The sequence below is a fragment of the Rhinolophus sinicus genome, linkage group LG18 (assembly GCF_036562045.2).
Source record: "Rhinolophus sinicus isolate RSC01 linkage group LG18, ASM3656204v1, whole genome shotgun sequence".
NCBI classification, from domain to species: Eukaryota; Metazoa; Chordata; class Mammalia; order Chiroptera; family Rhinolophidae; genus Rhinolophus; species Rhinolophus sinicus.
In genome coordinates, this window is record NC_133767.1 from 14,700,668 (window position 1) to 14,713,274 (window position 12,607).

The 12,607-nt window shown below is 57.0% G+C and overlaps 2 protein-coding genes across 12 annotated transcripts in view; one reads left to right on the top strand and one right to left on the bottom strand.

Moving 5' to 3' along the window:
- TSC2 (TSC complex subunit 2) overlaps positions 1-6,593 on the bottom strand; it is a 36,734-nt gene extending 30,141 nt beyond the window's left edge. For 8 of the 9 annotated variants that reach the window (XM_019713105.2, XM_019713102.2, XM_019713103.2 and 5 more), the window contains exons 1-5: positions 6,457-6,593; positions 5,727-5,892; positions 3,522-3,608; positions 1,816-1,926; positions 764-908 (exon numbers count right to left, since the gene is read on the bottom strand). In XM_019713105.2, coding sequence (XP_019568664.2) covers positions 764-908; positions 1,816-1,926; positions 3,522-3,608; positions 5,727-5,864 — 481 coding nt within the window. In that variant the 5' untranslated portion in view covers positions 5,865-5,892; positions 6,457-6,593. Of the gene's footprint in view, positions 1-763; positions 909-1,815; positions 1,927-3,521; positions 3,609-5,726; positions 5,893-6,382 lie in introns of all 9 variants that reach the window. The other variant, XM_019713098.2, reaches the window with a different exon arrangement.
- Positions 6,572-12,395, top strand: NTHL1 (nth like DNA glycosylase 1). Of its 3 annotated transcripts, none has more exons than XM_074322648.1 (6): positions 6,572-6,811; positions 7,805-8,043; positions 8,764-8,934; positions 9,884-10,043; positions 11,989-12,115; positions 12,201-12,395. In XM_074322648.1, the coding sequence occupies exons 1-6, from the start codon at positions 6,673-6,675 to the stop codon at positions 12,322-12,324; spliced, it is 960 nt and encodes a 319-aa protein (XP_074178749.1). In that variant the 5' UTR covers positions 6,572-6,672; the 3' UTR covers positions 12,325-12,395. The 3 variants fall into 3 exon arrangements, with proteins under 3 accessions (XP_074178749.1, XP_019568666.2, XP_019568665.2); XM_019713106.2 differs by having other exon boundaries at positions 6,581-6,811; positions 12,010-12,115; XM_019713107.2 differs by lacking the exon at positions 11,989-12,115 and having other exon boundaries at positions 6,577-6,811.
- The last annotated feature ends 212 nt before the right edge of the window (positions 12,396-12,607 follow it).

Here is a 12,607-nt window from a genome sequence, read left to right on the forward strand (position 1 = left end):
CCCTGACTGCGATGCTGGCATCCCAGCATCACCACCAGGGCATGTGTCTAGGAGGCAGATTCCTGGCCCCAACCCCCACAGAGAATCTCTTGAAGGAAACATAAGCAACGCTTGGCTGCTAGCTAAGTAAACTTAGACAGAAAACCTGACCTCCAGCACCTGTCCTGGAGGCAGACTGATAGTTGAGGCCCATTTCTGGGCAACAGAACAGCAAGGCCCGAGTCAGATTTACTTCTTCCTCCTTCCTCTTCTCTCCCCAGCAGTGACATGAAATCGCAAGACTCACAGAAACCTCACACCATCCGCACGAGGAAGGCCAGCAAAGGGGAGGGGTGGAAGTCAGGCCCAGGGCACGAAGAGGGCGAGGAGGAAGACACCGCAAGGCGGCCCTGGCCCCCCAGAAACCTCGGGGTGCTCTGGGTAAGACACAGCCTGATGCCAGGTCAGCAGGACTCTCTCCCTCCAGCAGAGCTCAGACCACCACCTGCCTGCCTAAAAGGCACACCTAAGCCCAACTCCCCACGGCTTCTGAGCCAGCAGCTCTGGAGTGAAGCCCAGGACTCTGCATTTTTAACAAGCTCCCCAGGAGATTCAGGTGGCTGATCCAGCTTGCCCACAGGTAAGCAGAGCTGCGTGGTGCAGCGCCCTCTGCAGGCCATCCGGTGAGGGGCAGCACTCCCTCTGAGCCCCAGTGGCCTTCCACATCCCAGATTAAATTTGATCACCAAGGCCAGAGAAACCTCACACCCAGTGTGGCACCCACCCAGTTCTTCCTCCAAGTAGGTGATGTGTCTCCCATTGTCCGTGAGGGCCTTGAAAACTTCCAGTCTTTCATGGAGGTCTTCATTGGAGGGGTAATCCTTGATGACCTTGAAGAAGAGGGCCCTGAGAACACCCAAGCGGTCCCCCTGAAGACAAAACCACGAGGTCAGCAGCCCTGCCAGGATCCCCTGGCCACGTGGGCTTCCTGAGCAGATGTAAGAAGTCCAGGAGGTGTAGTGGGCTCCAAGACTCCCGACTCTGGGGCCCCTTCTCCTTCCCATGCGAACTGGCTATGAGGGACGAACTGGAAACACGGGAGCAGCGAAGGGTAGGGGACCAGACCCACTGATCATCAGCGGACCAGTGTGTGCGGAGCACCCACTGTGTCCAGCTCTAGGCACGGGAGTGGGCACACCGCAGGGGTGGGCAGGTCCGCCCCCTACCCCTACCCCACCAGGGTGGGCACTTTTGTGCTCACAGGACGACGACAATGGCCTAACCGCACCAAAAGTGACGGGGCCTCTCATACCCTCTCAGGGAATGAAAGAGTAAAGGAAAGGGGCGGGGGGTGGGGTGGGCAGCGGAGCCTTCCAGGCAGGAATGGCGAGCGGTGGCCTGGACGTTCCAGACACAGCAGAGACCAGTGGAGCCCGAGCACGGCGAGCACGGGCCGTGAGGAGCCCAGGGCGAGGGGAGCGAGGCTGGCAGGAGCAACCACCAGGCACTGTTCTCACCATTTTGCATGAACTGCCTCCTTTCCTCCCCAAAACATCCCAGAGGAAGGAGCCACAAGTATCCCCTTTAACAGGGGAGGAGACGGAGGCTCAGCAAGCTCCAGTGACTCGCCCAGCGTCACATGGATACAAGAGGTGATGCCAGGATGCCCATTCAGGGCACCTAGCTACAGAGCCCCTGGGAACCACAGATCCTGGGCCTGGTGCCCTCCCCAAAGACAAGAGTCCCAGTGGGACCAGCAGGAGGAGTCAGTGGGCGGCCCAACGTCATCCCACACCCACCCCAGCTCCACCTGGGCACAGACCCGCTGCCCCTTACCTGCCCCTGCACGATGGCCTTCAGCAGAGCCAGCACCGCGTGCCGGGCCTCTGGTGGCTTCTCTGGCTGCAGCAGGTCTGCAACGGCCTTCCAGAGAGCTTCCACTGCATGCTGCCACCAGCGAAGAGGGGATGGCAATTAGGATGTCCTGGCCCCCTCAACTCGAGGGCAAAGGACAGACAACAGCGTCTTCTGACTTAGCTCTTCGCCTCTAAAGTCCGCATCTCATGTACCTGTCATAGCCCATGGCGACCACGGTCCTGACACGGGGGATAGCTCCAAGCCACTTCAAAACCCTTGCAGATCCCTTTAACCCCTCACCAGGCTACAGGTTGGGGGACGGAGGAGAGCAGGCAGGATAGGGGAGCTGTCCTGGCTGCCCCCGAGATCACAGGGAGTCCCCCTCAGAGCTTGCTCAGACTCTGACAGGGAAAGTCACTGAGTCTCACAACCCGAAGCACCATGGAGGTCCCTGGGCCTGCAGCCTGACCCCGAAATCCACTCCCTGGCTTCCCTGTGTAAACACACCTGCCCAGTCACAGACCACTCAGTAGTATACCCCTGCCCCACTTCAGTTGCCGGCTTGACCTGCCAAGAACTCTGTGCAGGCTTCTGGAACCTGCCTCCTCTAACTAAGTCCACCCAGCCCATGGGAGAGCTGGGTCCTGTTCCCCACAGCCACCTAGAATACACTTCTCTTGTGTCACCTTCTCCATGGTAATCGTCCCAGATTCCCTTCAACAAGGGTTTTCAGACCACTCAACCTTTCCTGGGCTCCCTCCTCTTAGGAGCAGGACTAAAGTATCTTTTAGACGTTGTTTGACCAACATCCTGACCAGCTTGGGATACACTGAAACTTTCACCTCCTTTGTCCCATTCATAATGCTTCTATTAATGCAATCTAAGCCACAACAGACGCTGAGCCTGTTGTCTATCCCAGCCTCTTAGGCCTGTGTCCATTCACATGACGGCAGCCCAGCCATACCTCACCTTTCTGTTCCTATACAGGCAACTTTAAGAATACAGATACCTATTTTCACATTTATCCTTGGTAATGTGTAGTCTGCGTGTTTCAGATGACCTGCTGAGAATGTAGTGGTCACTCTCCCTCTTGGCAGATCTGAATCTGCTAGGTGTGAGGTCCACATCTCCCCCGAGTCATTTACACAAACACAGGGCAAGGCTAGAGCAGAACCCTTGAAATGCTCCAAGGACAATTTTCCACTCTGTTCAAAGGATGCCAGGAAGAGAGCCTGGATGTATTTGGCTGAAATAATCACGCTTCCATATGTAAGGCTGCTTGATACCACCAACCAGATACCCAAAACGACACCAATACTGGTGTGCCTTAAACTATTCTCCGTGAGACCTCACTCTTTCCTGATGTTCCTGTTTCCTTCCCCAAATCTGTAATAAGAGAAGCGCGCATTTCTGCAAGCCACACACACACCCTTTCTTGAATCGGATAGAAAAGCCTTAATTCCCTTGTTCCCCACCTCCACACGTGACTGGCCCCTCAGGGTTGTATTCAGGACATTTCCAAAAGTTTCTCCATCACTAAGTCATAAGATAAAGGTTAATCTGCCCTAAAATAGTGTGTATCAGTTCATTAGCAAAGCTAGCTGTCCATCCTGTTCCTAGAAAGAGCCATATCAAGCTTCTGAACAGCTCACAGCTCTCCAGCAGTCCAACGGAGACAGACCTACCTCTTCAAATTTCTTTGTTTTTGCGACTTCACAGATCTGCCCTATGACCCGGATACGATTGTTGAGGCCACTATCACCACTCAGTTCCTGGAGAGGTGAAAGAAAGAAAAGGGGCCCATTTTCAGGCAACAGTTCTCCTTACCTGCCAATCACAGACCACCCTAAGAATTGTACAGTATTTCCCACCCTAGAGACTTACAGCAGCCCTTCTGAAATTAGGAAACACTAGTTTACCACTCCACCTCACTGAAGTAAGAACAGACTTTTTTTTCCATCACTGAATTTTTTAAAAATTTTTTTAATTGGGGAATATTGGGAACAGTGTGTTTCTCCAGGGCCCATCAGCTCCAAGTCGTTGTCCTTCAATCTAGTTGTGGAGGGTGCAGCTCAGCTCCAAGTCCAGTCGCCATTTTCAGTCTTTAGTTGCAGGGGGCGCAGCCCACCATCCCATTCGGGAATTGAACTGACCACCTTGTTAAGAGCTCACGCTCTAACCAACGGAGCCATCCCGCCGCCCCTCCAGAAGCTGAGCGACAGCTCGTTGTCTTCAATCTAGTTGTGGAGGGTGCAGCTCAGCTCCAAGTCCAGTCGCCATTTTCAGTCTTTAGTTGCAGGGGGCGCAGCCCACCATCCCATGCGGGAATTGAACTGACCACCTTGTTAAGAGCTCAAGCTCTAACCAACTGAGCCATCCGGCCGCCCCACCAGCAGCTGAGCGACAGCTTGTTGTCTTCAATCTAGTTGTGGAGGGCGCAGCTCACTGGCCCACGTGGGAATCGAACCGGCAACCCTGTTGTTCAGAGCTCACGCTCTAACCAACTGAGCCATCTGGCCACCACTGAATTTTTTATTTTTGAGGTAAAACTCACATCACATAAATGTCACCATCTAAACCATACAATCCAGTTGTCAGTATATTTACAATGCTGGTAACCACTTCCACTAACTCCAGAACGTTTTCATCACCTCAAAAGGAAACCTGACACCCATTGGCAGTCATGCCCTATTCCTTCCCCTGCCCAGGCCCTGGCAAATGCTGATCGACTTTCTACGGATTTGCCGCTTCCGGACATTTCACATAAATGGAATCACACATTGCATGGGCCTTTGTAACTGGCTTTTCACTTAGCATGTTTTCAAGGTTCATCCATTTTGTAGCATGTATCAATGTATCATTCCTTGTTTTGGCAAACAATACTCCTTTATGAACATATCACATTTTGTATATACAGTTGACCCACGAACCACAAGTGTTTGAACTGCGAGGGTCCACTTACACATGGATTTTAAAAACCTGCATTTCAGTGAAACTGCAGGTCAAACCTTTGTTCAAGGGTCAACTCACCAGTTGATGAATATACACATTGGCTGTCTCTGAATGGGAATCTTTACAAGTGCAAAAACTCAATATTTATTTATGGACAAAACATGGTGCCCGGCATGGGGTGGGGGAGTCAAACACAGATTTAAAAAAAAAAAAAGCCAGACTTACTTCTCACAGGGATTCACAAATTACCAATTATCACCTGGCCGTAACCCTAATCACCTGTGGAGACCACGGTGCTCAGGCCCCATGTAGTAAAACAGGTGTTTTTACATGGGTATCTGAATACTAACTCGTGTGCTGAACTGTCACCAAGATTCTAACTTCCTGAATCTCCAGAAAAAAAGACACGTACGTCTCCATGGTACTGAGGACACCAGCCCCTGCAGACAGTCATCAGCAACCCATCTCCCACAGAACCTGTTGAAACACCAAACCCAGCGCCAGCCCGGTGGCTCAGGTGGTTGGAGCGCTGCACTCCTAATGCGGAAGTCGCCAGTTCGATTCCCACATGGGCCAGTGAGCTGCGCCCTCTACAGCTAGGATTGTGAACAACAGCTCTCCCTGGAGCTGGGCTGCTGAGAGCAGCTGGAGGTTGGCGTGAGTGGCCGGCAGCCAGCCTGAGCGGCCGGCAGCTCCCTGAGCTGCTGTGAGTGGCCCACCGACTACCGGTGACCAACTGCCTCAGCTGGGGGGAGCGCAAGGCTCATAATACCAGCATGGGCCAAGGAGCTGTGATCTACACAACTAAACTGAGAAACAGTGGCTTGAAACAAAGTGTGGGGGGAGGGAGGCAGAAAGGGGGGGAGAAAAAAGACCAAACCCAGCATTCCTTGGACCTCCCAGGAGGCTAGCAGGGAAGCCACAGGCAGTTCACTCACTCTCAGGGTTTCCGCGGTGATAACAAACTCCGTCTGCTTGCCCTCTGCAGACCTGGGATTCGGCCTTGGAGTTCCCAGTCCCAAAAGAATCTTAAATTTCTCCTTCAAGCCTGAATCTTTGCTTGTTGGCTTGGCCATAGTGGGAAGGGACGCACCGAGGACTCCTCTGTGCCAAAGAAACAGGCAATAAGATCTCAGGAACAACTCCACACACCTGTCCCCTTCGGACCTCCAGCCGCCTGGCCTGGATCCCTAGGTCTCCGGTGGGCTCCTTTCCTCCCACAGCCCCTGGGGAGAATTCAACCGCAGCCAGACTGTCCTGGCCAGAAATAAACCTGGGAAACGCCCGGCCGCCCGCCCCTGTCTCAGTGCGTGGGGTAAGGGAGAACTGCGGGTGAGGGGCGGCCACCACGGGGCCCAGGGAGCCCTGACGTTTGCCGTGTCTCTCCTCCCCACGTGAAGGAGAACTGTCGGGAGGGGCGGCGGGGAAACGCCGGAAGCAGGGATCCCCTCGCACTCGCCATGACTTAAAACCAAAGAGCGCTTGGAGCTCTAAAATTAGGCTGAGGTAGGCGCGGCCGAGGCCCGGACCGGGGCCACTGCGGCGTCCACCCCTGCCGCCTCAGCCCAGAGCAGGCCCGGCGCTGCCACCTCACCCCTGCCCGGTCGGAGCCGGGCCACACCACGGTCTGCGTCACCGCCAGCCGTCGGGGTGCCACAAGCCACTCACCCCGCGCCGCGCCGGCTGCGCGCCGGAGTGCCGGCGCGGAGAAGGGAGCACACCCTCGGGCCCGAGCTACCGCCGGAAGCGCGACCGGCACTTCCGGTAGCGGGACCGCACGGAGGACCCTCGCAGAGCTAGCTGGGAGTCGTAGTTCTGGACCGCTCTTTAACGGAAAGGCTGGGCGCGTGTCTGGTCACGTGACGGGGCCTCAGGGTCGCCGGGATGTGTAGTCCGCAGGACTTCGGCATGAATTCGGGGGGCGTGAGAATGGTCACACGCAGCCGGATCTCGGGACTTCGGGCCCGGACGCGAGGAGGTAGAGAGGAGGCCGCGCCGCTCCGGAAGGGAGAGGCGTCTGCAGGTAGCGCGCTGCCCGGGCCAGGGCAAGGAAGGAGAGCAGGGGGGAGGGGGCTGCAAGGGATTGGGGCTGGGGTCAAGGGCTCCGATCCACGTGGGCTGAGACCCGGACGCAGAACGTGGAAGAACCGGCAGCAGCGAGCCAGTTCCTGGGCCCCACGTGCAGACCTGGGTTCCCACCTCGCACCCTGTTCCCGGGACGCAGGGGGTCCACAGGGGCTCACAACACCTCCACCCTCGTCCTGAATAGAAAGTTCTCCGCGTCCCACTAGTCTGCCCTGGGATGTTCCATTTATGCCAGGCTATCTGTGGGGCAGACCTGCCCTGTCCTCATAGCTGCTTCCCTCTTAGGGGGGTTGTCCCCGCCAGACGTCCTCTCCCCCTGCTAGAGGGTGCCTCACAGAAAACAGGAAGGGCATGTCCTTAATTATGTTATCCTGTAGTCGTTGAGGACTTACTGGGAGGGGGGAGGAGGGCCTGCGGGCTGCTACTTGTCCTTACAGATTGGCCAGAGGGGAATACCCTATGGGTATTTAGGGAATACCCAAGAACCCCCAGGTAGTCCAGAAAAGTTGCCCACTGGGACAGAAGCATGCTGGAGGAACTGGGGCTGGAGAGAATAGGCAGGTGACAAGGCCAGTCAGGAAGGCAGGAGCTTTGATACCAAGACAGAGATTGGAGTTCATGAGTACAAGGAAAAACCAATGAGGAGTTTGAAACAGGAAGAGGTACAATCAAATTTGGGTATTAATTCTCTCTGACACAATGGGGAGACTACATTGGGATGGTAGAGGCTGTTACTAGAGTCCTCATGTATTAAGTTGGACTTGGTCGGGGGGCAGTGGCACAAGCCTTCGCATGCTACAGAGGACAGAGCATACCCCCAGCTGTAGCAGATGATGGATGCTTGTTGAATGAATGATGAGGGGGTGAGACAGCACGTAGGGCAACATCCACACCTGTGACCCCCACTGAAGGGACCTAGTATTTTTTGCAGAAGGAGAAAAAAGTCACCACCCTGTGAAGCGTCAACGGAAGGCACAAAGCCTGAATGTGGCCTACGAGGCCTCAGATGGTGAGAAAGGAGAGGGGACCAAGCAACTCAAGGCGCCAAGCTGGGAGCCTCAGAACTGGCGGCAGCAGCTGGCAAACATCCGTACCATGAGGAGTGGGAAGGACGCACCTGTGGACCAGCTGGGGGTTGAACACTGCTATGACCCCAGTGCACCCCCAGAGGTAGGCAGGGGCCCCATCTACCTGGTGACCCCCTTCTACACAAGACACTTGTTCCCTTTCAGGCCTGCGGTAGGGGACAGCCTGACACCTGGCAGGTGTTGGCTGGCACCTCCCCTGCAGGCAGCACCCTGAAAGGATGCACACCTGAGGCCCAGAGCACTGGGCAGCTTCACTGTGGCCACTTAGTAGGTCAGGGTACCTATGGCTTGGGGCCTCATGCTCTGCCTGCTGCCAGCACAGTGCTGGCACATCAGGGGTGTTCAGTAGTGTTTGCTGAGAGAGAAAGAATTCCTTGCACTTCACTGGCCTGGAGTCTGGTCCTTCAACCAACCTTATTCTAATCCAAGCTCTGCCACCGGGTGACTTGGATACATGCCTCAGTGAGACTCAGTTTGCTAGTCTGTAAAATGGGTAGTGGCATCATTCACAAAGCAATAACAATGATGGCTACTGAGCACTGACACTGTGCCAGGTACAACCCTAAGTGCATTGACAGTTCATTTAAACCTCACAGTGATCCCGTGAAGCAAGTGCTGTTATCGCCATGTTATAGGTGAAAAGCAGGCCTAAGCTAGATCCTACCCCACCCCCGAGTTGGCCAGGGTGGATGGGAGGCTGACATCCCATACATTTCCACGTGGGTATAAGGGTTGGCGGGGCCTGGCCTACAGTGGAGCACCCAGGACCTGCCACCATTCTGGTCCTTGTCACTGAGAGCAGGTGCGGAGGTACCAGGTACTGCTGTCGCTGATGCTCTCCAGCCAGACCAAAGACCAGGTGACAGCAGGTGCCATGCAGCGGCTGCGAGCCCGGGGCCTGACGGTGGACAGTATCCTGCAGACAGATGACAGCACGCTGGGCACTCTCATCTATCCCGTGGGCTTCTGGAGGGTAAGCCCAGCGTGTGGCAACCGGTGCCAGGGGTGCCACTGGCCTGCGAAAGACGTCAGTTTGCTGAGGGGGGCTGTGGGGGTACCGGAGGCCGGTTTGGACATTTCTGGCCACAGGCCTCGGTAAGAATTCTCACTGGAGCCCCCCGCCCCTCTGACCAGCCCATAGGGGGCTGGGCCATGGAGCCTCGAGTCCAGGCCCTGGAGTTCCTTGGCCTTTCCTGTTTGCAGCCTGCCCCTTCCTTCCTCCACCTCCCCACCCAGCCGTCTGGCCCTTCCCTTCCTCACTGAGGCTGCCCACCCACTTTTCCCTTTGTTTACTCCAGGCCTCCCTAGAGTGCATCACCCCCTCCCCTCTGGAGCCCTAAGAGGCTACAGAGCAGGGTGGCAAGTGGGTAGAAGTGTGGAAGGTGGCTAGGTGGGTGTGGCTGCTTCCCCTTGGCACTGGCGTGGGCTGCAGTGTGTCAGATGGGTTTTAAATAGCCCTGTCTGCCCAGGCACAGGATGGGAACCGCCCGGCTGGCCTGGCGGCTGGTGGGGGAGCCCCAGGCTCCAGCCTTCCTTCCCGAAGTCCCAGGTGCTGCTGAGTCCAGCTCCTGGGTCCAGATCCTGGCATGGCTGGCCCTGCTTAGCCTGCCTGGCCTCGTGGGGAATGATAGGGCTGACGGGGGGTTGGGGGGGTGCCCCAAGCCAGACCCCACACGAATCACGGACCCAGAAAGGTGGAAGGCAGGGGTCCAGGCCTGCATTGGGCCTCCTTCAAGCTGCCTGCTGCCTTTGGCTCTTTCCCACCTCATAGGGGGACAGGAGCAAGCAGGTGCCTCTGAGTGTGTCCTGGGCAGGTGACAGGCAGCTTTGGGCACCTGTGAGTCTCCCTCAGGCCTTGTCCTTCCAGGTTGGACTCCATCCCCCACCTCTGGGGCTGACTACCCTCCTCCCCCATCTTTCAGAGCAAAGTAAAGTACATCAAGCAGACCAGTGCCATCCTGCAGCAGCGCTATGGCGGAGACATCCCAGCCTCTGTGGCAGAGCTACTGACACTGCCAGGCGTCGGGCCTAAGATGGCACACTTGGCCATGGCCGTGGCCTGGGGCACTGTGTCAGGCATCGGTGAGTGGCAAGCATCTACCCATGAGGAAGGAGGGGCCAGCTCTGAGCTTGCTGACTATTGTTAGGGTTCCCTAAATCCTGTGACCCCAACTCAGGTTTCCTCATCCATGACTCAGCCCAAAGGGTCAGAAAGGTGTTCCCAGCACTAAGCCAGGCCTGCCCCACCCTTAGGCAGATACTAAGGGGAGAAGGGAGGAGCTCCCATTTGCTGAGCACCTACTTTGTGCTGGGCTCTGTGAGAAGCCCAGAGAATGCACTCAGGGTCTGTGCTGCCTCAGGAAGAGAGACATCGCACAAATCCTTACCAGTGAGGTAGAAACCCTGAGGGGGGTGTGCATCCAGGAAGACCATGGGAGGTGATAACTCAGCCAAGAGCTGAAGGCTGAGGCCGGGCCAAGAGAAGGATGTGTGTTCCAAGCAGAACAGCACGTGCAAAACCACCAGGTAGGAGAAGGCCAGAAACAGAGGCTCTGGAGTGAGCATGGGCAGATTGAGGCAGCGTGGTAAAGGCGGGGGGTGCCCAGGAAGAGGAGGAAGGGCTGGGGGTGGGGAAGCCCCTTTCTGTAATCTCTTTCCTGGATCCAGGCCTTGCATCATGGCACCAGAGGACCTCCGTGTAGAGACAGACCCTGGGTCAGGGTGTGGCTGCTTCCTAATACCTCTGCCCAGAGAGTTGGGGCTTCTGAGGCCACCCTCAGCAGTAGGCCCAACCAGCTCAGAAACCAAAGCTTGACCTATGACCTCTCTCTGTGCCCCCCACGAACCCCAGTGTTTCTCTGGGACTTCAGGGGGGACAGCAGCAGGTGGGAATCCCCCCAGCTTCTGTGGCTTGCAAAACCGGTCCCCTGGGGTGGGAGCCCCTTTCCAGCACAGCCCATGGGCAGGAGGGCAGCTAAGAGTGGCAGTCCCAGATAACCAAAGCCAGGCCAAAGAGGGGTTTAGGGAAGAGCTTCCCCACCACTAGGGCTCCCAAAGCCTCTCAGCAGATACTTGAGATTATCTGGGTGGCTGTCCTTAGCTGCCCCTTCCCGGGAGCGGTCTGGCAGGTCTGTGGGGGAAGGGACCCTGCCCATGGCCCTGACAGGGAACAGGGCTTTGGGCATAGCAGACACAGGCAGGAGTGTCAGAATGTCATCCTTTCTGGTTGTCTGTGGGCTCAGAGACCGTAGGGAGAGTGGGCCCCACCTCCCAGGGGCTTTCCCAGGAAAAGTCCCCTGGATAAGAAAGCTGACCCCAGCTCTGCGCCCCCCACCAAGCTGGGTGACGTTGGGCAGGTATTTGGCCTCCTGGACTGGCCCACAGGAGGCTCACAGGGTGGTATGGCCCTAAGCTGGACCTCTGGGTGACAGGGAGCACGGTTACCTCCATATTACAGAGGAAACTGAGGCTCAGTGACCCAAGGGTGTGACCCCTGTACATGGGCTTGTTAGCAGTAGCGGAGGGAGCTGACACAGGGACTGGCTTTCTTTTTGGCAAATGGGAGGAAATGGTAGCGACTGCAGCTGGCTGGAGGAGGCCCCGTGAGTGGATGCCCAGGCTGAAGGCAAGGGCTTTGGCCCAGGTGGATGGCAGCTGCAGCTGGCCTGGCCATGCTCCCCACTCTTTCCCTGACAGGTGCACTGTCAGGTGCTGGCTCTTCAGGCAATGACCTCACATTGGCCCATTGGGCCAAGCTGCTGCCACCCAGCCTGGCACCCACAGCCCGTGGCTGGGCCAGGAGGCACTGCTCCCTGCACCCCAAATAGAGGACCCAAGTCCTTTGGGTTCTGGCTGTAGCCCCTGCCCAGCAGGAGAGGTGGCCTGGTGACATGCTCTTGTGCCTGTGGCCAAGACTGTGCAGCTCTGGGCCCTCCTTGGAAGCTCAGGGTGGGAAGGAAGCCAGGGAGACTCAGGCCCCCCACCAACCTGGGCCATGGGCAGGGACGGTATGTTCTGGGCCTGCTAGCATGTCCTGTGTTCCAAGCAGCAGTGGACACACATGTGCACAGAATCTCCAACCGACTCAAGTGGACCAAGAAGGTGACAAAGTCCCCAGAGGAGACCCGCATAGCCCTGGAGGAGTGGCTGCCCAGGTGCTGCAGCAGGGTGGGGGCAGGGCAGGGCTCCCCTCCTTCCCTCCTCCCCTCCCTTCGAATTGACCCACTCCCATCCCCACAGGGACCTGTGGAGCGAGATCAATGGGCTGTTGGTGGGCTTTGGCCAGCAGACCTGTCTGCCTGTCCGCCCGCGCTGCCAGGCCTGCCTGAACCAGGCCCTGTGCCCAGCTGCACAGGGGCTCTGAAAGCCATGTCTGTTCTGCCACTTTGCTGGGGAGCTGCAGCCTGTTGTAATAAAGCTTGGGGGTTTGCAACAGTTGGGGTTTGACTTGTACCCCTGAGGGAGTGTGTGAGTTTTGCATTGGCCTGTGTCACGTGTCTGAACAGGCTGCCTGGGAGGCCAGACTAGGGACGTGACAATCTGGGCTGTGTAGTGGAGGGGTGGGGGGTGCGGGAGTTCTGACAGAGGAGATGGATCGTGGGAGCCAGCTGCAGCCAGCTGCCAGGAAGCCCGCTGGGGATGCTGGA

Bases quoted from the DNA above. Each gene is read 5' to 3' on its own strand.
- NTHL1 (XM_074322648.1), top strand. From the start codon at position 6,673: ATGTGTAGTCCGCAGGACTTCGGCATGAATTCGGGGGGCGTGAGAATG. The intron at 8,044-8,763 runs GTAGGCAGGGGC...CACTGAGAGCAG, and splicing joins ACCCCAGTGCACCCCCAGAG to GTGCGGAGGTACCAGGTACT. The intron at 10,044-11,988 runs GTGAGTGGCAAG...TGGGCCTGCTAG, and splicing joins GGGCACTGTGTCAGGCATCG to CATGTCCTGTGTTCCAAGCA.